The sequence below is a fragment of the Rhineura floridana genome, chromosome 3 (genome assembly GCF_030035675.1).
Source record: "Rhineura floridana isolate rRhiFlo1 chromosome 3, rRhiFlo1.hap2, whole genome shotgun sequence".
Taxonomy (NCBI): Eukaryota; Metazoa; Chordata; class Lepidosauria; order Squamata; family Rhineuridae; genus Rhineura; species Rhineura floridana.
The window spans coordinates 26554643-26580243 of record NC_084482.1 but is presented as its reverse complement, the minus strand read 5'-3'; the positions used below and the strand labels follow the sequence as shown (position 1 = coordinate 26580243).

At 44.3% G+C, this 25601-nt stretch overlaps 3 protein-coding genes across 12 annotated transcripts in view; 2 read left to right on the top strand and 1 right to left on the bottom strand.

The window, feature by feature from the left end:
• NFE2 (nuclear factor, erythroid 2) overlaps positions 1–14930 on the top strand; it is a 34012-nt gene extending 19082 nt beyond the window's left edge. For 4 of the 7 annotated variants that reach the window (XM_061615104.1, XM_061615105.1, XM_061615110.1 and 1 more), the window contains 3 exons: positions 1515–1597; positions 8459–8644; positions 12012–14930. In XM_061615104.1, the coding sequence (XP_061471088.1) occupies positions 1547–1597; positions 8459–8644; positions 12012–13013 (1239 nt within the window). In that variant the 5' untranslated portion in view covers positions 1515–1546 and the 3' untranslated portion in view covers positions 13014–14930. Of the gene's footprint in view, positions 1–204; positions 302–724; positions 795–1514; positions 1598–8458; positions 8645–12011 lie in introns of those variants that run through there. The other 3 variants (XM_061615106.1, XM_061615107.1, XM_061615108.1) reach the window with 2 other exon arrangements.
• Positions 14931–18118: 3188 nt separating this feature from the next.
• Positions 18119–24266, bottom strand: HNRNPA1 (heterogeneous nuclear ribonucleoprotein A1). 3 transcript variants are annotated; one of them, XM_061615111.1, is made up of 12 exons: positions 24125–24266; positions 23995–24033; positions 22632–22748; positions 22321–22467; positions 21598–21808; positions 21401–21493; positions 21227–21319; positions 20361–20459; positions 19852–19959; positions 19078–19206; positions 18666–18728; positions 18119–18438 (listed from the first exon to the last, which is right to left on the bottom strand). In XM_061615111.1, the coding sequence occupies exons 1-11, from the start codon at positions 24137–24139 to the stop codon at positions 18673–18675; spliced, it is 1107 nt and encodes a 368-aa protein (XP_061471095.1). In that variant the 5' UTR covers positions 24140–24266; the 3' UTR covers positions 18119–18438; positions 18666–18672. The 3 variants fall into 3 exon arrangements, with proteins under 3 accessions (XP_061471095.1, XP_061471096.1, XP_061471097.1); XM_061615112.1 differs by lacking the exon at positions 23995–24033 and having other exon boundaries at positions 24125–24265; XM_061615113.1 differs by lacking the exons at positions 23995–24033; positions 24125–24266 and adding an exon at positions 23517–23533.
• A 397-nt stretch (positions 24267–24663) lies between these two features.
• CBX5 (chromobox 5) overlaps positions 24664–25601 on the top strand; it is a 57227-nt gene continuing 56289 nt past the window's right edge. Inside the window, exon 1 of one of the 2 annotated variants that reach the window (XM_061615117.1) lies at positions 24664–24721. The gene's annotated coding sequence lies outside the window, so the exon portion shown is untranslated. Of the gene's footprint in view, positions 24722–24768; positions 24961–25601 lie in introns of those variants that run through there. The other variant, XM_061615114.1, reaches the window with a different exon arrangement.

Genomic DNA, 25601 nt, shown 5'->3' with positions numbered 1-25601 from the left:
ACTGTAGATAGAAACACACTCACTGTTCTGCCAGTTCCAGTGCATCTCCACCTCTCTTCTGAAAATGGAGTCACACAATACTAGTCAAACCCTGTTCCTTATTACTGTAAAACCTGGTGGGAGCAGCTTGAGTGCTTTTTTAAAAAAATTCAGCTTCAAAGAGATTTCACAACTGATCGTCAGATCAACCCATTCTCCTTCCAGGTGTGGCTACTGAAAACGTGTTGATCTAGTGACAAGTGCATTTACAACCAGTGTCGAGATAGACTGAATCTCTGTAGAACCCATTCAGTGTTTTGAGGTAAGATCAAGGCACAGTCTGAAAGAGTCCAGATTCTTAGCCCCATAGAATATGCATGGAGAAGAAGCTGCAGACAATATGGAACTGCCATCCCCACTTGCTGCTATTCTTACCAGCAGGGCTGGGCCCCTTCTCCCCCTCACAGAGGCCATCAGCTTCACCTGCCCTGTGAGGAAGAGCAGCAGCATAATCTGTTCTGACAAAGATGGCATCAACTGGGCCCCCACACAGCGGGAGTAACAAGGAGCGAGCAGATCCCAGGTAGGCCTCAGAAGGCCAAGGACAAGGCTCCAACCCATACAGCAGGGTGGCTAATCAGCCCTAGCCATCCTGGCCAATGATCACGGATGATGGGAGTTGTGCTCCATAACATCTGAGGAGGGTACCTGCTGTATGGTTAAGAACTTCCAGCTCCATTACAGTTGCTTCCAGGAAGACTGGATTGCCATGTTTTTTTCTCTAGGGCTGTCAAGACCTGTTTCCATGCAAGCTGGTAATTATAAAACTTTGTAACATTAAGAATTTGGTGCCCGAGTTTGATTGTTTTCCTCTTCCCTCCCTATCTGCTTGTTCTTTGTGCCATGTCTTTTCAGATTACAAGTCTGAGGGCATGGACTGTGTTATTTTTATTGATTTGCAAACCGCTCTGAGTACTTTTCCAAGTGAAGAATGGGGTATTAATGTTTTGAATAAATGAACAAACGAATAAAATACCAGTCAGTGGGCATTTTATTATATTTTTTGCTGACATTGCCTTGATTGTTTGTAATTTAATGATTTGTTGTAATTGATGAGAGTGATGTTGTTTTGCTATTGGCTGATGTGTTGTTGATATAATCTCATAATATTAGATGTGAAATGGATTCTTGAATTTTCTTAATTGCTTATTTTTTGGTTTATACTTTGAATTCTTAAAGGATGGCAAGGTGTCTTTGTTGCATAACTGGATTGTAAACTGCCTTGAGTACAGTAATGTGGAAAGGCAATATATAAATTAAAAATGAACATCAAGAATTCAATTTACTATACAAAACATGAGGGAGATTAATGCCCTCTACCTGTTCATGCTGTCTGTATTGGTCTGTACTCACTCTCTTGGTATGATGCTTACCAGCAATGAGTGGGTCCATGGATACAGAGCCAAACCTGCCCCTGCAGCCTTTCCAGGGCAAGTACTGTGCTTGATTAGAGGGCTGTTATCTTTCTCTTGCAGGAACAGAGTTGGGCACCCTTGTGGCTTCATGAATGTCTGATCCAGGCAGCTGCACGCTGCAGATTCACAGAGCCAGCTCTGAGGTAAGGGCCAGAGAGGAACATGGGGTAGATTTATCAAGGACCAGATGGACCAGTCCCACCCATGCCAAACTGGGAGTACAAAATGGAGCGTGCGGGGGAGGGGGGGAGATTCTGGGAAATTAACCCCAAAGCAAAGGTTTCTGGCTGCCACTCAGTCCTGCAGCCTGCTTCTTTTTTGAAATGTTGGGGTCTCCAAACACTTGAGCTGTGTTAAAATGTAGCTAGGTTGTTCTTTTTCTCAATTTGGACTGAAACTGGTTTGGGGGAAAATGCATCAAAACGCAGTATTGTGTCAGGATAGATATGGATTGTGGCTAATGTCTTGTGTACACCGCTTCCCAAACCAGTGGTGGGAGCGCACTGGATGCAGATTAAACAGGAGTGTGTACACAGCCTCAGTCTCTTTTCCCACACTCTGTCCTGGTGCTCATTACATGTTTTCCATGTATTCTGAGAACGGAGGTTTTATTTTTTTAATCTCCAAAACAATTGCTGTTTTTTTTCACTGTTGTACCTTTGCACAGTGCAATGGATTTGATGCACAAGCCAGTACTTTTCCAGTGTTCACCTTCCAGATACTTCCTGCATCAATGTGCCTGCCAAGAAACATCTGACACAAAACCCCTGAGCCTTGCAAAGGATTCTGGGAAATGTGCTAAGGCATGCAGTCATTTCACAGTGCCTTGACCAGGCCTGTTGGGTCCAGTGGTGAAGTTAGGGTCATTTTAGATTGTGGACTTAACGGTCTCTTGCCCCTGCCCCTTTTAGATGGTAATATTTATTACTTCCCTGAGGGTGCTTCCAGATGGGTGTTTATTGTGGGATACACGGTTTTGGTCCAGTTTATCTAAAGGAACGCCTTCAGCATCACCAGATAGGCCGCCAAACGAGATCAGCCTCCCAAGACCTTCTCTCGGTCCCACCAGTCAAAACAGCTAAGCTGGTGCGGACCAGAGAGAGGGCATTTTCAATTGTGGCCCCCGCCCTCTGGAACTCTGCCTTATGATCTCCGCCATGCCCCCTCCCTGACAGGCTTCCGCCGAGAACTGAAAACATGGTTTTTTAGGCAGGCATTCGAGACCTCTGTCTAATTTAGTTTAAATTTTTGTATGATGGGGGTAGGTTTGGATTGAGTATACTTATTGTTGTTTTATATTATATGTTATATTTTACTCTATGTTATATTTTAGTCTATGTACGCCGCCTAGAGTGGCCGTTAATTCGGCCAGATAGGCGGCCTAGAAATAAAATTTTATTATTATTATTATTATTATTATTATAAGTGCTACTTGTGCATCCATGTTTTTTTCAGCGTCCACATGATGCCAGCCCATATTTTTTCCCATTTAATCTGGATAAAAATCTAATATATGTTTTTATTATATATGCTAACTACCAGTTTGCAAAATTTCATGGACCAGATTGTACTATTACATTCCCATCTGGAAGCACCCTTACTTTAGAATGTGGTTGCCAGCCCTGTTGCATCTGGGGGCTCTCCTGCGCATTCTGCTTGGTGCGACCCTGGACCTCTGACCTGAAGCCTTGTCCCAGTAGCACCACTGGTTTATTTATTTATTTATTATATTTATATCCCGCCCTTTATCCCAGTAGGAGCCCAGGGTGTTTGGGCCTCATTGTTGCTCTGACCTTGAATAGTCAGCACTCCTGTATGTCTGTGTATTTCAGGTGTATTCGGCTCTGGTTACATCTAGTTTGGCCCTGAGCTGAATATTTAAGCTATGTTGCTAAACCAGGGTGCGAAACCTCAGACCTGGGGGCTGATCCCTCCAGACTCTCCCCAGGCCATTCCCGCCTCCCACTGGCCCTGCTCCTTGAATGCTTTTGCCTGGCTGGTATGTGTCCTTCAACAGTAATGCCTTTTAGCTGCCTGCATGGAGGATGGAAAGAGGTATGTGTGTAGAAACCTCTGGTTTTTGCTTGGCTGGAATGCAGCCTACAATACAAAGGTAAGAGTCACATCCTTGGTGCCTCTACTTTGGGATATGGCCCTGCCCATCACCGGCATGTGGCCCCCAGAAGGCTCCCCACAAGATAATGTGGCCCTTGGGATGAAAATTATTTCCTACCCCAGCGTTACATGTACACCCAATTACTTTGGAGTCTCATTGAATTCAGTGCATCATAATTGAGTCAACCTGTTTAGGATTGAGCTGTTGTTTTATGGAGTTTAAAGGGTTGACCGTTGATTTAATTATGGAATTGTTTTATTGTAAATGTTGTGATGGTAACTTTTGCTTTTGACTGTTTCTCAACGGTGCTATACATCATTACTTGGGAGTAAGTCCTACTGAACTGAGTGGGACTTCTCAGTAGACATGTCTAAAGTTGCAACCTACTGAAATCCATTGGACTTAAATTGTGACTAACCTGTCCCATCAATTTCAATGGGACTTAGTTTGAATTAATTTGAATTGACTTCAACATAGCACCAGGTCACTGGTTCCTTCAGCGCAAGAATTTCTCCTTGTACAACAGAACATCCCTTGCTCTCCTCCCCCCACACCCCCTAAATCTATTCTGAGGGGTTCCCTCAACCCTCCAGAGCAGATTTGGGGGTTGGCTCAGGGTCCACACAGAGGGAGGAGAGGAAGGAAAGTCCTGTTGCACTAGGTGTAATCCTTGTGCTTGTGCAATTATTTTGTTGAAAGCTGCCCTGAGTCTAGATCCAATCTGTTTTAAAAACTTATTGAGGCTAACCTTGGAGCTGAAATGCAAACCAGAACAGAAAGCCTACCTGGGCAAAAGTCAAGTCAAAATAGCTGTTTGGATAATATTTTATTAGACTACATAACACAGACAATAGCATTGGCCAATACGTTCTCTCCCATCCCCATCCTCATGGTGTCCAGTGTTTGGTCAGTTTCACAAACCATCACTAGCAAGTTCTCTTCTAATTTTGAGCTGGAGAATCAAGCTCTACATCCTGGTAACTCATGGGTGGAGGGAGTGCCTTTTGGGAAAAGGCTGTAGCTCAGTGGTAAAGCATCTAGCTTACATGTGGAAAGTTCCAAGATTAATCCCCAGCTTCAGGTAGGACTAAGGAGAGACCATTGTCTGGAATCCTGTAGAGCTACTGCCAATCAGTGTGGGCAGTACTGAGCTAGATAGTCCAATGGTCTGACTCAGTATGAGGCTGTTTCCCATGTTTTTATGAGGGACTGGAGAAGACTTGTCCTGGGAGTGAGTACCTGAGCTTCTAGCTGCTTGCTTGCATACTCCTCTTGGTTGCTGTCTCTTGAGACAGATGAGGTCCCTGGTAAGTTCTACAAGGACGGGGACTCCCTGCCTGACCCTGAAGACTGCAATCAATCTTGCAGCCCCTTGCATCAGCTCCTGGCCGGGTCAGGGGGCATAAAAGCTCAGCAGCCCTTGGGCGGGGGGTCTGCTGTTGGTTGGGTTGCCACCGAAGGGGTGACACCAAAGGGCTTTGTTCCTTGGGAATCCCCTTAGGGACTCCTGAGCACGAGGGTACTACCCCCTTCTTTTTTGTTTTAAACCATTCTAGAGGAGATTGGTAGTGGGGAGGGCATGAGGTGCATGTGTAGTTCCTGTGCAGGGTGAGAGCCTGTGCAGTGAACTGAATGATAGGAGGAAGTTGCCAGATGCCTTCAGAGCGAGAGTCTGCAACTGGCAGAAGGCTGGCTCTCCCTAGGTGTGAGACCGGGGGGGGGGAGGAGATCTGCCCTGTGTGAAGATACTGAGTAGGTCTGATTGTTCCCAATTCTCTGAGGCCTACTGGGATAACTGGTAGATTTTGTTGATGGAGTCTTATGTCCATATCAGGTGTTTAGGAGGAGTCTTAGTAAGGAGGGACATGGGTGATGCCAACCCAATTGCAGTGATCATGAGGGAGGTATAGCCATGGAGAGATGATGGGCTACCATAGGAGATGAAAGCAAGGGTATCTACACCTTGTTCCTTGCTAACACTCCTTCCATGGATGATTTCCTGGTTGCTCATCTGCTGTGCCCACTGGCTTGTGTCTGCTGTTATTTAACGCCAGACTGGTACACAATAAGACCACACTCATCCATGATTTGATCATGGATGAGAGTGCTGATTTGGTGTGTATTGCCAAGACCTGGGTGGGTGAAATGGGAGGAGTTGATCTGACACAGCTTTACCCACCTGGATACTCAGTGCAACAACAGCACAGGCTTCAGGGATGGGGGGAGGGGTTGCTGTGGTCTACAGAACTTCCATCTTTGTCACCAGCTGACTGTGAGGGCCTGCACCTTATGTCAGGCCAAGGAGACAGTAAACTAGGGTTGCTGCTGGTGTACCATCCCCCCCTGCTGCCTAGCAGCTTCTCTGACCAAGCTGACAAAGGCTGTCTCAGCTGTGGTATTGGAGAAGCCCAGAATTATAGTCCTGGGTGATTTTGATGTCCATGCTGAGGCTGCCCCTAGTGTTCCGGCTCAGGACTTCATGGCCTCCATGATGACCATGGGGCTCTCTCAAGGTGTTACCAGCTTGACACATAGGGCAGGGCACACCCTTGACTTGGCTTTTGCTCCAGACGGAGGAAGAAGTGTTCTGGAGGTGGTGGTGGATGTAACCCCATTGTCATGGTGAGATCACTTTCTGGTGAAGTTTAGACTTACAGCTCCGATCCTCGCCTGCAAGATTAAGATGGTCCACCCAAAAGACTAATGGAATCCACAGGATTTCTGAATGCCCTGAGGAAGTTCCCAGTAGATAGAGCAGGTGACCCTGTTGAAGCCCTTGTCACACTGTGGAACAATGAGTCATGTTAGGCTCTTAACACAGTTGCCCCTGAGCGTGCTGTCTGGCATTGTGGAGTCTGCTTTGCACCTAGGTACACCAGTGAACAAAGGGCAATGAAGCAGGCTGGACGACGGCTTGAGAGCAAGTGGAGAAAGGCATGCTGTGAGGCTGATCAGGCACGAGTAAAACATCATATCCATGCCTACTGTGTGGCGGTGAGGGCGGCCCACTTCTCTGTCACCATCGCATCCTCAAGTGGCCATCCAGTGGAGCTTTTCCATATTGTCAGGGGTCTGCTGACGTCAGCTCAAGCAAATGGAGTTTTAGATCCTTTGGAGGCCCACTGTGAATTATTTGCAAGGAGTTTTGAGGGTAAAGTTGCACGCCTCCGTAGCAATCTTGATATCCCATCCACATCTACTGTAGTCCCCAGTGAAGTGTCCAGTGCAACATCTGCTGCAACTTGGGATTGGTTTCAGTTGATGTGTCCTGATAACGTGGACAAGGCATTTTCGACGATGCGGCCAGCAACATGCCCTCTCGACCCTTGTCTTTCTTGGCTTATTAAAGTTTGCCAAGGGGGTATGCGAGAGGGAGTGGTCCCAGCTGCCCTGAAAGAGCCAGTGATCTGACTGCTCCTGAAAAAGCCCACCCTGGACCCATTGGTTTGTGACAACTACCGCCTGGTCGCAAATACCCCCTTCTTGGGGAAGGTGATTGAGAGGGTGTGGCGCAGCAATTTCAAGTACTCTTGGATGAAACAGATCTTGGCCCATCCCAGTCTGGTCTGGCTATGGGACTGAATTGGCCTTGGTACCCTGACAGACAACCTTTATCGGGAGAAGGACAGGGGAGTGCGACCCCTTTATGTTTACTTGGCCTCTTGGTGACTTTTGGTAACATTGACCACGATATCCTTCTGACCTGACTTGGTGAGATGGGAATGAGAGGCACTGTTTTAGAGTGGTTCCGATCCTATATCCAGGGTCTTTTTCAGATAATTGAATTGGCTCATTGTCTTTCGGCCTCCTGGCAGTTGTGGTGTGGGGTGCCGCAGGGTACCCTCTTGTCCCCCATGCTGTTTAATATCTATATGAAGCCCTTGTGAGTTGTCATCAGGAGATCTGGGGTGAGGTGTCAGCAGTACATGATGATACCCAGCTCTATTTCTCTGTAATATCTGAATCAGGAGAGGCTGTGCAAGCACTAGACAGTGCCTGGACTTGGTGGTGGTCTGGTTGAGGACCAATAAACTGAGTCCTAGCAAGAAGCAAGTGCTGTGGGTTGGTGGTTCCCAAGTTCGGATAATTCGTCAGTTGCTTGATTTGGATGGGGTTGTACTCACTCTGAAAGTGCAGGTTTTTAGTCTTGGGGTGCTCCTGCATCCAACTTTGTCGTTAGAGGCCCAGGTGACCTCAGTGACTAAGAATGCCTTTCACCAGCTTTGGCTAGAAAGACAGCTGCAGCCGTTTCTGGACCGGGATAACCTAATCGCTGTTGTCCATGCACTCAAGGTTGGTCCGGAAGCTGCAATTGGTGCAAAATGCAGCAGCACGACTGCTCACTGGGGCAGGGTATTGCCAACATTTCACCCCACTGCTGAAAGTATTGCACTGGCTGCCCATTAGAGCTACCGCGCCAAGTTCAAGATTCTGGTTTTAGTGTACAAAGTCCTGTACAGCTTGGGACCAGCATTGTCAGAAGGTCCATTCCACACAACATAGAAAGCAGGCCTTTAGTGTAGTGGCCCCTACCCTGTGGAATTCCCTCCCCTTAAATATTAGACAGGCACCATCTCTGTTGTCATTTTAGTGCCTACTGAAGACCTTCCTCTTTCAACAGGCCTTTTAAGTAGAGACCTTATCCCAGTCTGTGTTGGAATTGCTTTTTAATATGTTTTTAAAGCTTTTTTTAAAAGATGTTTTGTTTTAATTTATTTTAAAATCTGTTTTTAAGTTGTTTTACAGTATTTTTAGTGTTTTGTTTGCCACCCTGTACTCCTACTGGGAGGAAGGGTGGGATATACATTTAATAAATAATAATAATAATTCAGAATATGGAATGGTTGCAATCCATCCAACCCAGTTATTTCTCTTTTTTGCATTGCAGAACTTTGCTGCCACGGCTGATTTTGGGGGGCCCAGGCCTGACAAAATGCCCCCCTTCCCACCCCAGCAAGGATGGGCTCGGGGTTCCTTCCTTCCCTTGTACAATACACCAGCAGGGGGAGAACCTGGCTCCCAGGGAGAGATGGAGCTCACATGGCAAGAGATCTTGTCCATCTCAGAACTGCAGGTAAGCATGGGGATGACCATTTTGATCTGGGACAATTTTACGGAGATGATGGCACACTTATATTACCCAAAGTAGTAGCTATGAGGAGGTTTTTGCTGCAGGTAGCAAAAGGATGGGGATGGAAGTGACAAAGAAGGAAGATGAGGGCATGTTAATTATTGCGCTTCTCTCTTGCAAGGAGCAAAACTGTATCTCTCACTCCCATTGCCAGAGAGGACACTGTCTCAGTTCCTTCCAGGTATTTTGGACTGCGGCTCCCATCAGCCCCAGTCAGCCCAATGTTCTGGCTGGGGCTAATGTGAGTAGTAGTTCAAAACATCTGGAGGTCACCAGCTTGGCAAAGGCTGCTGTATCTGCATTCTAGTATTTCTGGGCAACAATTAGAACAGGACCAGAGTCAGACAATTGTTTTCTTTCCAAGAGCTGGAGGATACAGGAAATTAATTACTACTACTACTTCTTCTACTACTACTAGTACTGCTAGCTTTTAAATATGATTTTAAAGCTTTTTTAAAACAAGATGTTTTAAAGATGTTTTGTTTTAATATGTTTTTAAGGATGTCTTGCTGTAATATATTTTAAAGTCAGTTTTTATGATGTTTTAGAATGTTTTAAGTGCATTTGTTTGCCACCCTGGGCTCCTCCCGGGAGAAAGGGTAAGATATAAATCTAATAAATAAATATTTCTACGACTACTACTACAATTTTTATGCCCAAAGCAGCTCGTGACAGCAATTCATCAGCAAAAATAAAAATTACAACAGTTTAATGCCAATTCATTTCAAAACATAATGACAATTCAAATAAAGAATTCACTTTTGATAGAACTAACATTATAAACTTTAAATTATAAAGTAGACAATGTTGATCATTAAAATACATTGGGTTTAATCTAACAAACTCATTGTGCAAGTGGAAGGGATCTTCCTCTCCTCTTCTCTCCACGATCCCCCAAATATTCTCCAGAGGGCTGGGGGGAAACCCAGAGCAGATTTGAGGGGGGTGCACAGGGGAGAAGGGAGAGGAAATTCTGCTGGGCAAACAAAAGTTGTTCTACTCATGCAGTGACTTTGTTGCTAGAACCCATATCAATTGCTGCTGCTGCTACTTATTATTATTATTATTATTAGTAGTAGTATCAGAATTTATTACCCGCCCTTCACCCAAAGGTCCCAGGGCAAGTTACAACAATTTGAAAACATATAATTAAAAACAGTTAAAAACAACCCAAACAACATCAGAGAAAAACTGTGGGTGATATTATGTTAAAATATCAGTCAAACATGATGCACAGTTCTGGTAGAGTCACGCTTTCATAAATAATATAAGCAACAGCCAGTTCCTCCAAAGTGCCAAGTGGAAAAAATGGCAACTGGATTTCCTTGAGCCTGCAGATGATCTCTCACGTGCCCTGCCTATACATTTTCATATTCAGATGCAGTTGTTAAAGGCTCCAACAGAGAGAGTGGGGGTTGATGAGCAACCTCTTCCCCTGCATTCTGGCTATTTCTGCTGCTCATTTATATTATTTCACCTGCAAAATCTCTTTGGCCAGAGATGACAAGGAAACATATGCACAACCTACCTTCAATAAGGAGCTACTCATACTGGCTTACCTTACAGGGCCATTGTGCTACTGAGATATGGTATGCAAAGTTCCATGAACACTTTACAATTGCTGTTACTAGCAAAAAGTCCACCAGTGCTTGAGTTCGGTGTCATAATGGAGAGGGCAGAGAGAGGATTGGTCACTTGGCTGCTGCTGTCACAATAGCCCTTAACCAACACATTGAGAGATGCTTTTCCTTGTTACTGTTCCTAAGGGGTTGTGGCACTTGGGTGGACGAGGGGAAATGTCTCCCAGGTGAAAGGTGACACGTTACCCATCTCTTCCTTTCCCATCCCTCTCAGCTTTCTGCTCATCTTTCATCTGCTGAGGCTAAATAAGAGGTTTAATAAGAGACTGAAGCACAACACATAGAGTGTTATAGAGATTATAAAACCAGAAAGTGGAACCTCCAACAAATGCTTGCAGTATATCCTCATCCCCTAAAAGGAGTGCTCCTGTTCAGGGAAACAGCCAGCCACTTTGTTCAATAAGGGCATTCCACTGTCCTCCATTCCAACCTCCCCCCCCCCCAAGCTTTTGAATACTCATCCCTATTGGGCAGTTTTGATGCAAGGGAGTTGCTTAGGGTTTTTAAAAAACCCATACAATTATTAGTAATTCTGCAAACCTCTGAGCAACTCCCTCTTGCTTTGGTGCTCCTGTTTTGGGCTCATTTAAATTGGCACTCACCAGCTGCATTCACCATTTAAGGGAGCGATTTAGATTGGTCCCTAGTGAGCCTTGGATGTAGACTTCAGAGTGCTTCGTGCCCATCCCTTCCAAGGACTTAACACAGACTTCAGTGGGCATTTTACAGAGTCCCTAAACATTGCATCGAGAGAGAAAAACAACTGGGCGTACCACTGAAGAAAGTGCCTTGTTGGACGGAAGACTGCAATCTTCCCCCTTTTACCTGGTAGTAAGTCCTATAGAATTAAGTGGGATTTCCTTCTGGGTTGACTTGCATAAGATTGAGCTGTTAAAATATTAGATGGACCAGGAAAGAATGCGAAGAGAGCCACACAAAGTTGCCTGATGGAGTGTCTCACTGCACATATGAGAGCTTCGGCCCTTCTGTGGAGGTGTGGACCAAGTCCCAGAGGCGGGGTGGCAGGTATCCATTGCACACAGCTGCCTCTTTAATCATGGCTCTCCCAACACTGCCCCATTCAGCGCCTGACCCTGAGGAGAAGCGAGGTGGGGGGAGATAGTGCACAATGGGAGATCTGTCTGATGGGATGAATCACTCTTTTGTTCTTAGAGGGACTGCTATCAATCCAGCCATCTCAGCCAGGTAGGCAGGCACCTGCACAGTAGCTCTTCAGCTCCCCTGCACACCTCAAACGAATGTGGCATGCAGCAGGAGGCAGTACAAATGTGTAGAAAAATGGTTGGGATTGTGGGGTGCTGAGTCTGGAACACCATCTCTTACTCATCAAAGAGCAACATGCTGGGTAAATAGATGACTGGGGAGAGCAAACTATTAGATAAAGCTACTACGAAACCAAAGCCTCTGTTAAAAAGGAACAGGAAGGAGTAGGTGAACACCTGCAATCTAACGAGTTAAACTGAGTTTATTGGGGGTGTGGAAATCAAGCTTAACAGGTATATGTGTTCTGTTCGAAGTTCTACTTCTGAATCTCTATCTAGAGTGAAGTCTCCCTCCTCCTAAGCCTCAACTGTGCCTCCACATCCTAGTATTCTGCAAAAACTGAACTGTTTTAGCCCCTGCTCAGCTTGTCTCTCTCATTCCTACAGGGCCTTGATATGCCAGCTGAGAGTTGCTATGACCCTGCTTTATGTGGTCACGCACAACAGATTGTGCCACCTCCCGGCTGCGGGCCATGCACAGGAATGGGAGAAAGTTCAGTCTCCAGCTACAGCCATCCTGCTCCAGCGTATGAGCGTCCATACCAAGAAACTCTAGCAGGCCCTTGCACTGTCTACAGCTACACTGGCATGCTGATCTCATCCTCCCTTGAGCCTCCAGGTTCTGCCACTATGAGCGAATGTAAAGGGGTACCAGGGATGGTGCTGGAGAGAGACTTGACTATTTGTTACGGAGCACAAGGGCCTTGCAAGCCCCAGGAGGACTTTGAATCGGACTCTGGCTTGTCACTTAACTACAGTGATGCAGAGTCCCTAGAAGCAGAGGGGCTGGAGCGGGCAGAGTATACATCTCTGTACCCCATGGACCATGTGCCACCCTACCAAATGTTGCCCCCTGTGCCAGAGTTGCCCTTTCCCAATCCACACCTGGAACATTCTTTGGAGAAGGGGCGGAGTCCACGGGCTGAACTGGCTGGCAGTCGGGATGAACGCCGGGCCCTAGCAATGAAAATCCCTTTCCCAGTCGAAAAGATCATCAATCTGCCCGTGGATGACTTCAATGAGCTGGTGTCACACTTCCCCCTGAGTGAGCCTCAGCTGGCTCTGATCCGTGACATCCGCCGACGTGGCAAGAACAAAGTGGCAGCTCAAAATTGCCGTAAACGCAAACTAGAGACACTGGTGCACTTGGAGCGGGAGCTGGAGGAGCTAGGCCTTGAGCGGCAGAGGTTGTTACGGGACCGTGGAGAGTTTAACAGGACTCTGGCACTCACCAAGCAGAAGCTGGGGGCTCTCTACCACCAGGTCTTTTGCATGTTGCGTGACGAAGCTGGGAACACCTACTCCCCTGAAGAGTATGTGCTGCAGCTCACCATTGATGGTGAGGTATTCCTTGTACCACGCAACCAGCAGCCAAATGCCACTGACTGAACAGAGCAGATTCTGGTGGACACAAGCATGGGGGACTGAACGGAGCCAGTTGAACCAAAATAAGTGACCCTGTAGTTTTCAAGGGAGCTCAAGCAGCATCTGCCCCAGACCTTGAGACAAGCCAAATGTAAGAGCTCGTTAAAATTGCAAGCCATATGGCATTTGAACATATATATGTATTTGCAATTTAACAAATGTCATGCCTTTGAACTTAAAAGCACTTAATTCCCGCACTAGCACAGCTATGAGGGTGTGGGGATGCTCAAGACCAGTGGCCAACCAGATGTGGGCCTCCAGCCCACTCTATATAGCCATCAGAACACTCTCCCCTGGCCATATCCATCACTTGCCCTGCTTTGCACCCCAACTGTTAAATGTGTCCTTGAAGTTCTTGCTTGCCTGAATGGAGGATAAAGAAGCTGTACTAATATGTGCAGAAACTACCTTATTGTATAAAGGTAAATTTGCATTTATTGGGTTATGGTGCTGGTCTATGCTCCCTCACTGAAATACCTCACTGAAACTTTTGTATAATTCCATTTAGGGCTATGTTTGTGACAAAAAATAGGAACCCTGCAAGCACTCAAGAGGCACCTTTCTTATAATTTCTTTAAAAAGGGGCGGAGGTAGAAATGGGAATGTTAAACAGACACGGCTAGGAGGCTCCAGGACAAACACCACCAGAACCTACAAGGGATGCCTTCCCTAGCTTTGAAACTACACAGCCTCTAGTCTAGAGCCTGGTACCCTCCAGATGTTGAGTGGAGAGGCCAGTACGGAGAGCATATTAGCCATATTTACTCCTCATGAATCAGCACTAGTGGCAAGTGTAATCTACCAAGTTTTAAGTTAATTCCTTTTCAGCACCAGCCAGGACTGGCTCTCAGCACCATCAGAAACCATGTCTTTTCTCCTCCATTTGCTGAACTATCCCCAATGTTGGCTGTACAGACTACTGCAGGTGTTTGAAATATTTACTCAGAAACTATATACAAGGTTGAGACAGGAAACTGTGCAAAGGAACCCACCTTAGTTCTATGACCTGTATTATGTTAGCAAAGTATATTTGCATAATTTATTCTAAGTCTCAGAAAGGGGCACAGAGCTGAATTCTACCACCCTGGAAGTCTTACTGAGCTATGCAGACCTGACTTTGATAGTGAGCCACAAGCTAGTCTCTGTAAGTACAAGCATTTATCCCATGCTATATTAAGTACATTTGGGGCATCTCCATAAAGAAGGGACTCCTCATGGGTAGGTGCACATCTATCAAATAACTAATGTCATCTCACAGACTTGCACTAACCACAAGCTACTATGACAGTCCTGTTCTTTACCCAGAGAAATCTCAATTACAACATGAGTCTCTGCACTGCATGTTCCTTTTAAGAAGTTTATTTAACCATTGTTTAAAACACCAGGACACCTGCATCCTCCAAAGGAAACTTGAGTGTTAGGCAAAACATGCTTGCACAAGAGATGTTATGGGTGATCCTTCTAAAGTCTGCCTTACCTGGATAACTATGACATCAAACTACATCTGGCCTACAAGGCAATTTCCCTCACCATGATTTGTAATAAGTTGCATTTATTCTATCTTTCTACATAATAAACTCCTGGCTAACAGGTTAAATCATGCCTCATGTTGCAAACTTTTGCCATTGCAGCTTCAGTATTTTAATTAGCTGTATTTTGGTGTATCACAGGTGGCTTTTTGTGGGGGGACGGGAGTTACAAGCCTGAATTTTTATTTATTTACAAGAAAGCAATGACTTGCTGCTAGAACAAGTGAAGAATGTTACAGGATATTTTTCCAGTCTAACCTGATTTCCAATGTATCCTAAGATAGTAAAATGTCTTTAAACAAAGCTCTGTGTGTTGTGTCAGGAGCAGAGTACTTCAATCTACTTATCTGCATCAGTTTGCTTGCAAAACTGCAACTCTTACCAATTATAAGATTTGTTTGTTTTCTTAAGAAAACTGCAAATGTTACAGTGCTGAAATCTGTAGACATTTATTACTATACAGATGACATTTAGAAAGACTACATTTTATGTCTACTTCTGGGTAAATTGTGCAATGAAACATGCACACTGGAATAGACTTCAACCCTGTTTTTCAAGAAAGGCCCAAGAGGCTCGTGTCAGAATAATGGTATGGAACTCACAAATGCCATAGATGTTGATACATCTCAAAATGCAAGCCAGTTGCTACAAAAAAATTTATTGTACAAATACAAAAAAATTATTCATATGAATAGTTTATGCATACAGCTACCCAGTAGCCATTTATCTTTCTCAGAAAGCTTTGTGGTATGCGAAGCTGAGTCCTGCAAGAAAAAAAAATCAATAATAAAGCCTATGATCAAACACAGGGCACATTGGAACACACAGATACTTCTCTCCATCCCCAAAGGCAGCCTAGCATTGCCATATCAAGCTAGGAAAAAAAAATGGGAGTCCACTCTAGATGTAGCTTATCAATTACTTCTTGGAATTTGTTCGTTCTGGTCGCTTCACCAGTTCTTGTCCCACCCACCTTTTTAGGATTGGCTGGTTTTACCTTTTAAAAAGAAAAAGCGATCCACAGACATCCTAATTCATTGTCTTGGAGTAGAGGTGTTTTAGCACTGGATAGCTCCTCCTACAAAAAGGAAGACTTATTAAAAACACTTAACATAAACTTATTAAAAACACTCAACATAAACTCTCCCTATTACATTTAACAGGTACTTTGCAAAAATGTCCCCTCCCCCACAAATAGTCTGCCTTTATAACAGTATAGCCAGTGCATTGTGGTACTATGCTTAATCTTTTTTAAGTCAACAGGGCCACCCAAGAGGGAGATAAGAGGCAGTGCTTTCATTAAATACATTTTGTCAGGCCTGTGACTTTTAAAATATAGTCAGTATTATGTTCTAACCATCTAATGCTCGTTATTTTACAGCACTGGGCAAATTTTAAAAAGTCACTGAACTGGTATTTACAATGTACTCAGCCTCCAAGAAAGTTTAGTAGGATAACAAAACTGTATAGGACATAAGTAAAATCTGTTCTTACCTACCAGTACAGTAATATAACCTTTCCTTCCTTCTGCGTCTGACTGCTAGTCCTAAGAGCAAGGATCCTTACTCTCGTCTGCCTCCTTCCGGTGGTCACTGAGCACTCTTTTCTAGTCAGCAGAAGCCTGCACCTGGCTTATCTGTCCACTCGACTCAACACACGTGTCTACTCTCAGCTGTGGTAGCGTCTGAGCTGGAAGCCATTCGGAGCTATGCTTGCTAGCCGTTCCTAGTAGCTCAACCATCTGCATGCCTCCCGGATTTGTAAAGCTACTTAGTTTTCGGATCCTGGTGTGCTCTCCTCTGTAGTGGTTATGCTACCATGCCAAAAACGAGCATTACTTCGTGAATCCTGAGGTCTTGTCTCCCTCAATAGAGTAAGGATCCACCTGCTATTGCAAACTCAGCCATGTAAAAACCCATCCGGACTATCAACTTAGCATTATAAATGAAGCCATTCGCCAGTGAAACAAAGTTGTATATACAATGCACCATTGTATCTTTAGAACAGGCTTAAGCACAAGTTAAATTGGTCCTATTTCACAAGAAGCTAAGGTGGAAATACTGGTGCGCTCTTCAGCTCTCACTGAAGGTTAATTGGACCAATGTATAGCACTATACCATCACGACCTCCCTCCAATTTCAAGTAACATTCTAGCTCCATCTCATAGAATGGACATAGGCAATCTAGAAAATCCTTCTTGAACAGAGCCAAACAAAATTACATCCAAACGGCCCACTTTGTACTGCAGAACTGCACTGGGGTGTGCGTCTGGCACTGTTCATTCCAAGAATGAAATATGGACTATCCCACAATGGGCTTTGGAATTCCAATGCAACTAGACCATTTGTTGAGACAAAACTTATTGGCTCCCTCCCTCAGATGAACAAAAGATTTAGAAATTACTCATGTGCTTTCAGCAAAAAAGTGGTGTCTTGAATGCCACAAGATTAAGCTTAAATTTTATTAATCCAATGAAGACGGATACTTTTTTTAGAAATATAATGATATTAAAGCTCACAAAGAAAAGCTGCTGCTCTTCCTAGTCGAGGCAGGGAAAGGAAACTGGAGGAGCCTCTGGAAGCTGCCTAGTATACTTTCACATCATGAGACCATGCTTCTTCTAGACATTAACCCATTGTTATCTTTAGTCCTCCTGCACGTTCTCCAAGAAAGCTTTGTTATTTCAGTGGGAAGGTTTGGACCCATTTCCCTTATATGCTCGACTCTTACTTCCCACTTCAAAATTCTAATCAATCATGAAAACAGGGCCACAAAACTGTGTGGCCTTCACCTAGATCTATGGCTTTTTAAAGCTTTTACCCAAGATAGATAAATATAATCCTGTTGTCTAATTATATTTCTTAAAGAAGCCAAATCAATTTTTGTCGTCCCCCCCATTAGCTGGGATGCTCAATGCAGGCTTTCCTAATAAATTGTAAGAAGTGGTAGTGTTTCATAGACCAACCCCAAACATTCAGCTAGGTGCAGATAAATAATGTATTTTACTAGCTTCTTCAGTAGTGGAACCCATCCCCTGCCCACAGCAGTGATTCCAAGAATGGGACCGCAAAAGCCAGCCACCTGCTTAGCATTTGCTCCTTTAGTACTGGAGATCCCACAACTCTTAGTAGACTGATTCAGTTGACTAACCCTCTCATTTTTCTAGAGAGAAAAATGATTTTGAATTTAAGAACTTGGGCAATACTGATTTTTGGTACATCTGCAGCAACCCAGAACCAATTGGATTTGACTGTTTAGAGTTGTCTACACAAGCAAGTATCACAGCAGATCCCAATAAAAATATTACTAGCTATGAGTCCAAAGTGAAATTTCAAGCTAAAAGAGTTTGATGGCAGGTACTCATATTGCCTACTGTGCCACTTTGCAAGTGTGGACAGCCCTTCCATTTAGTCTTTGATCCAGTGTTATATGACACCTGTCCTCAAGCATTGACACCCTTTAATCTAGGTCTACACATCAACTATGTAGCTAAAACCAATACATATTAACTTACAGTAAAATGTAAATTTACACAGCATATTTAAAAAAGACACATTTATTCAGCGTCATGATCAGTCTATTACAGTTAGCAATCAACAGCATGGGTGTGGAAAAAATAATCTACATAAAAACCCTCGTTGGAATGCTTTGCACTTTCCACAGAATGCAAAAACTAAAATATCCTGTTACAGTTAGTCACAAATACAGTCCTGATGTTTGCAAACAAGTGCTTGTCTAACACATGTCTTCATGAGGCAGTTCTACCCTGCCACAACTGTGTTTGGCTGAGTTCACAACTGTGGTAACCTGTAGCTTCCCTGTCACTTCTCTGGCTCTCCTCTCCTGCTAAGCTTTGTTTCCTGTTGAATAATATGGAATAAAGTTGTTAATCTAAACACATTTGAGACTCAAAGCTACAATCCAATAGCAAGTTTGTTCCCACCGAATGCCAATCCATATATTAGCTTTAACATCTATATTTTTAGTCCAAGTACGCTTAAACTACAATAACTTTGCTTGGCTAAATTAAGAGTTACAGTTAATTAGCACTGCATGTTTATCCAAGGGCCAAAGGGAGAATTCTTACCTAGGAATTAGAACCGCCTTCCTCCACCATAGCTACTACCACTACCAGAACCACCGTAACCACCTGAAGGAAAAAAAAAGGTTGCAATTCCACAAACAGCAAATAGAAGCAGAGGGGTAAGATACAGTCTGACATCTGAATTGAGAGCAGCCGAATGAAATAGGGAAGATAACTGCATGCAGGGGAGAAGTCCGACTTCTAAAGTGAAATATATACATCAAAAAGGTAAAAAACTGGATTAGAGGAAAACTGCCAGGGAGATGCACTTGGTCAAGCATATGATATGTCAAGTAGCTACTGGCCTCTAGTGTGCTGCTAGATAAAGAGCTGGATTTTTTTTCCCCAAGCCCAGTGACCAAGGAGCAGAAGAGAAGTAGGTGCAGTCCAACTTTTCTAGTTTTAAGATGCTTACCACCACTTCCACCATACGGGCCAGAGCTCCTGCCTCCAAAGTTTCCTCCTTTCATGGGTCCAAAGTTTGAAGACTGGTTGTTATAACTGCCAAAGTCATTGTAGCTTCCACCACCTCCAAAGCTGCTTCCTGTGTGGAGGAAGAAGCAACCATTTATTATAGGGACATCTGACAAAGTCAATCCCTTTCAAGAAGTCACTTGCATCTACAGAACTAGGAACAATTTGTCACCCCGTTCCATTTTGTCCATCTATGCTTATTCATATCACTTTACTGGACAGCATGAGTACAATGCATCTTCTACACAGACCATTTTGTAACATGCAGAATTACTGCATTGGTCATTATTATTCAAACTACCACATGCAAAAGAGCGTCTAGAAAAACATCAGTCTGTGAAGACCCGTTCCCCAATAATAATCAACTATAAAAGTTCAGTTAACAAAAGCTCTCTGATGCGTGCAGCTAGACATTTTAAGCTTATACGAGGTGCAGTGAGATGTTCAACAATATGAAAATTGCCATTAGCTTTTTGTCTTTGGACTATTAGCTCTTTTGACAGGAAATATGTATCTTATTTAAATGTTTGTTGCCTTGTACCTAAAACACTGAAAGCAGCGAGTGTTAAAGAGGATTTGCCACACTGCAGCAAGCAAAGTATTGAGACAGAGGGGGAATCTTTCCACCAAAACCCTATCAGCCATTTGGCCAAAGCCATAATAGCAACCCAGCCACAACATGTAATTTTTTTTTACATCAGATCATGACACTTACCACCACTGCCACCAAAGCCACCACCTCCATTGTTATAGCCATCGTAACTGCCACTGCTGCCATAACCCCTGCTTCCTCCAGAATATCCAGGGCCACTACCTCCATAGCCTGTAAGAGAAGGACACACTCTTGTTCAAGCTATCCTAGCATAAAGTTCTTAGTCACATTAGAATGTGCTTATTACGTGGAAAAGAATATATTAAGAACTTGGAAAGCAAACAACAATATGGCCAATTTTCTTATTTCCACCTTAAGGGAAATGAACAGGACAGCAAGGGAAGCAGGTGCAGATATCAAAAACTGCCCCCACCCCAGTTTATCTGTCACCAACTGCCATGTGGGAAGATCCTGTTAAGTTGTTGTGTTTTGATATTGCCTTATGGTTTTAAGAGTGCTTTAAATTTGTAAGCTGCTTTGGAAAAAATTGTTTCCTTAAGAGCAGGATATTTATTTAAAAGTCACCAATATAAACTAATTAGTTGAAAACCATGACGGTTGAAGTAACTTACCATCACTGCCAAACCCATTATAGCCATCTCCACTGCCTCCATAGCTGCTGCTGCCGCCACCACCACTGCCGCTGCCGCCACTGCGACTACTAAACCCACCTGAGAAGAACAGAACTGTTAGCATCATGGGCTCCTGCTGGGAGGAAGGGCGGGATATAAATAAATAATAATAAAAAAGATCTCTGCACTCAAAATGGTTGGGCAATACTTCCAGCAACTTGACTGCATTATTAAAATATAACTCTTTATAAATACATATTAAAGGCAGTGCGTGAAGGAAAAAATATTTCAACAATTTCCCTTGCTTTCAATTCCAATGTTTTGGCCTTATTTATGAATGCATACCTCCTCTTTCTACAAAAGTATGCAAGCCAACTTGTTCTGGAACTTATTCTTGAAGATGTCCTCTAGGTCAGTCATTTTCAACTACTTAGACCGAGGACCTTTTGTTAAAAAAAACCAAACCTGCATTGGGGGATCCATGTCTTTATTTCTTCCTGCATATTTGTGCAGCAGTAATGCTGTTGTTGCAATATACCTTGAATCGGGTCAGGAATCACTACTAGGTCACGACCTACCAGTTGAAAGCCAATGCTCTGTGTTGTACATCCCTCACCAGAGAAGAGTAAGAACTAACATGAACCATTTTCTTGAACAGAGGATTACTGACACGGAATGTAGGTTTAATCTCCTAGTTCTACTTTTTTTTGGGGGGGGGGGAGCACGAGTCCAGGGCACGCTTTCGGGAGCAAATGATCTCAAATCATTGGTCTCAAGAAACTATCTGATTAGTTTGTAACATTGTACACCCTTAAGCCCATATATTAACATTACATCTTGAAACTAACAAGTAAAATTGTACTTACCACGGCCACCAAAGCTGCTGCCACGGTTGAAGTTGTCACCACCACCAAATCCACCTCCACGGCTACTTCCAAAGCTGCCAGAGCTACTACGACCTAATAAAAAAAGAATGTTCAGCACACCACATGAAAGCATCACTAGCATAGGTTTACTTCAATCTAAGAATCAAAATTCACCTCTTTGGCTGGATGAGGCGCTGGCCATTTCTTGCTTTGACAAAGCTTTCCTGACTTCACAGTTATGTCCATTCACAGTATGGTATTTCTGAACTAAACACAGAAGATGAAGTATCATCAGCACTTTCCTTGCAACTATGTAAACAAAGCACATACCAATTCCAAAAATATTTGTAATAAAGAACTAGTACACTTACTGACAATTTTGTCCACAGAGTCATGGTCATCAAAAGTAACAAAGGCAAAACCCCTCTTCTTGCCACTGCCACGGTCAGTCATTATCTCAATAACTTCAATTTTACCATACTGTTCAAAGTAATCCCTCAAGTGGTGCTCCTCTGTATCTTCTTTAATTCCCCCCACAAAGATTTTTTTTACTGTCAAATGAGCTCCAGGCCTTTGTGAATCCTAGAATTAGGCAGGACAAATGCAATGTCAACTTGTGTAACCAACTGTGAGCTATGCTTCATTTTCCCCATCACTTGTTTGCAACCATTTGTACTGGAGAAAGCACCCATACATAGTAAGTGTTTAGTGTAAATTAGTGTCTTATTCACTCCAAGGCTATATGCTGTAGACACTAGACAAATCAGAAGTTTGTTCAGAAAAAAAGTCACAGGAATAAGTCTCACTGAACTGCATGTACACTGGATTAAATGTTTAGTCAAACTAGAAGACCAACCCAAAGTCAACACAGGACCACTGCATAATTTTCCCCTCATGCTCTTACGACCATGCAAAAGGGGATGCAACCGGTTAGAAGATCTTGATCATAAAACAGAGAATAGCATTATTAACACAGCTGCTTGAATTGTAGTTCTGGGTAGCTAGGCACGTAGACATGGTTCAGGCCTTAACCTACAATCTAACACTTTGGCTCATTCCTCAAATTAAACTGTACATCCAAAACCAGCTCTTACCTCTCTAGATACAGCTCTTTTTGGTTCAACAACTCTACCATCAACTTTATGGGGCCTGGCATTCATGGAAGCATCAACCTCTTCCACTGTTGAGTAAGTGACGAATCCAAAGCCCCTGGAGCGCTTAGTGTTTGGGTCTCTCATCACCTAGGGTAAGATGGGAAGTATACAGTACATATTGTATCATGCCTTGGAACGAACAGCTCCTACAGCACTCATAAGCACATTCTTTACTAAGTAATGCCATATAGCGCGCAAAGTAACAAATGTTTCCCTTCATAAAAAACAATCCTTTATGAACGCATACTTACCACACAGTCTGTAAGCGTGCCCCATTGTTCAAAATGATTGCGAAGGCTCTCATCTGTTGTCTCAAAACTGAGGCCACCAATAAACAGTTTGCGTAGCTGTTCAGGTTCCTTGGGAGACTGAAACAGAGAGAAGTAGTGCGATATAGAACAAGGAAGATGGTCTGTATAGCACCACAGGGCACACCCACTTAACTACAGCTTTAAAGAAATGAGTAGGCCTACTTCTGGTGTTCACACTTGATGAGCTAGCACACTCGTTACCTACTTCCCTGCTAGCATCCTAAATGGTATCTACAAGCCAACACAGTACCTCAACGGTAGGGGCCCACCCCAGCCCCTATTTTTCATATCATTCAATTATTCTTTAAGCCATCTGTACTACCTACTTCCCCAATAACTGAAGACTGCCTTCCACTCGATTTGATAACACAGTAGCTTGCTTTGTTGTATTGGGAGTAACAAAAATGCAAATACATTTTGCAGTTTAATTTTATAGAAAGAGTATGCTTCCAACTCTTACTGAGAATGTTGCTCCTCCAAGTAAATCCACTCCCTTTCCCTGCAAATATCAGTTTATTTCAGCACATTTAACAAAGTAATTGTTACTGTGGTATATAAAGCCTGGAGACTAGCTATTGTTTGGAAAAGGAAAAAACTGGCAGAAAAGAACAAGACTATCTCCACTCATAGGACGACAGATTTGAGCAAGCACCTTTGTAATCCTGAGATGCCCAAGGGTTCGGGCTCCTGGTTATTGTGGCTGTTTGCTAACGCAAATACCCAAGTCCTGCCTGCCTAGTTGGGACCAGTCTCACTAAGAACAGTAGGTCTTCTTTCTGAATGAGGAACGTGTATTAATCTTCATACACACACACACACACACACCCAAGAAAAATGTCACCCAAAAACCGGGGAAAATGTGAAGGACATCCACCGCTGCAAAGGATGCAAGCTGGCATAGGAAAGAAACAACTCCTCCGCAGAACAAAGCGAGGGACCGAACACGTGGCGTTCGTACCTTCCCATCCCCCACGCAGTTCAAAAAGAAAAAAATGGAGACAGCTGCGCAAGTGCACACAGTATGCGCGAATCCATCCGCCCATAGAGCGCAGGCGCGGCCATTACAAGCAGAAGGAAAAAGCAGCGGTGACCGCCACGCACTATAAAGATGGCGCCTGCCCTATAGAAGCCAGCGCGCATGCGTACACCGACGGGGGGGGTTTTGAAAAAAACAGGCCAAGCCAGACACAGGAAAAAAAGAGCTTAAAGCAGAAGACGCGACAAAAGATGGATAAAGATATAAAACAAAAACCCGATATCGAATATAATTGGGGGGGGGACGACACACATTTTTAACACTTACTTCATGAGGAGACATATCGCACCCATAATCGGACGATCCCTAAAGGCAAAGGAGATATAATTCCACAAAAACAAGCCACAGGTTGAGGGCAGAATAGATAGAATAATAATGCCCATAATTAGGCTCTTACCTCAGACTTCGACATGGTGGTGGAGTACAAACAGGTAAAGCCTAGCCTGGTTTTCTCACAAATGACGCTACCCCTTGCAGAAGCCGAGACGAAAAAGGCCACAGTCACTAGTGCACTGTCGCCTCACTATCAACGCCCATCCTCGTCCACTTTCATTGGCCAGCCGTCTCGCCTTCGTCGTCTCTTACTGGACAATGGCAGGATTGCTCTCCTCCCATTGGACGGTTAGGTAGTAACCACGCCCCTTTCTTTATTATCCACACCTCCGCTCGCTTTCTGTTGGTCAGATTTTTCTCATTCCTCGGCTCTGATGAATTTCCCCGCCCTGTACTCATCAGAGAACCAATCGCCAGGCTACATCCTTTTCCACTGCATAGTTTCTTATTGGACAATTCGGAACATAGGTTTCTTGTGATTGGCTGACACGATCAGACACCTTTTGGGGGGTTGGTTAGCTTTCTCTTCATTCATTCTAATAGAGGCGGGAATTAAGTTGGTATGCCTAAATGTTTTATGTTTGGGGTTAGTATGGTGAAGGCACGAGCGACCGGAACAGGGGGAGGCAGTATGACATACACAGCTTGCTTCTAGGCAGGCGTACGTAAGCCGCGCTGCATGTAGTGCGCATGCGTCCCAAATTGGGGTGGGAGAAAAGGAAGACTGAAGAATTGCGCGCGCCTCACGCCGGCGCAGTGAGGTTGGGAAGGGACGGAGGGGCTGGCGCGTGCGCACTGAGCAGCTGTTTTGGCGGGCGTTGCGCAGAAGCGGCGGCTGTGAGGGGGTACAAACCAGGGAGGGGGAAGTTGGTTTCGCACCGAGCCTGTTACTTTCCCCAGGTGAGCTGCCACGGAAAACAATCTTGGCGGGTGGCGCGTTACCGCGAGTCAGTTATTCCGAGGGAGGGGGCGTGGTCTTGGCGTGATTGAGAGCCTGACTGACTGCCGTGAGGTACCGTTGGAAAAGGGGGTGGGGTTTGTGTTTTGGGCGGGGTACTGGGGTGTGAGTGACAGTCTAACAGGTCGAAGGGTTGAGGCAATTGGAGTGTTAGACCATTGAGAGCCGGAATGTAGAGTGGCAGCCGTTTTAACCAACGGAAAAAACGAGATTGCCTTGGGGGGGGGTTTGGCGTAACTCTGTTTGACTGGCGCGCAGGGTGGCCAATGGGCTGATTAATTATCCGTTAGGAGCTTGGATGCTATGGAGTGTTTTTTCACGGGCGGGAGGATCTAGAGGCACATGAAGGAGCGTAAAGCTTCCCCGCCGTGAGCCCCCTTGTAGATGCCTTTGCTCACACAAGCCCTCTGAATATTTTGTCCTAATCGCGTGTGATCCGTTCATAGTTTCAAGCCTTATACTGTATCCATGTGGGGTGTCTGGTGAAGTTTCCTTTAGACTGATCCACGTTAAGCTGATTCCTGCCTCGTGTGTTAGTGGGAGTTCATCAAGTATAAAGTGGCTCTGTGATGTCTCTTCACAT

Bases quoted from the DNA above. Each gene is read 5' to 3' on its own strand.
- HNRNPA1 (XM_061615111.1), bottom strand. The intron at 22,749-23,994 runs GTAAGTGTTAAA...TCTCTGTTTCAG, and splicing joins GCGATATGTCTCCTCATGAA to TCTCCCAAGGAACCTGAACA. The intron at 19,207-19,851 runs GTAAGTGTCATG...TCCTCCACACAG, and splicing joins TGGCTTTGGTGGCAGTGGTG to GAAGCAGCTTTGGAGGTGGT.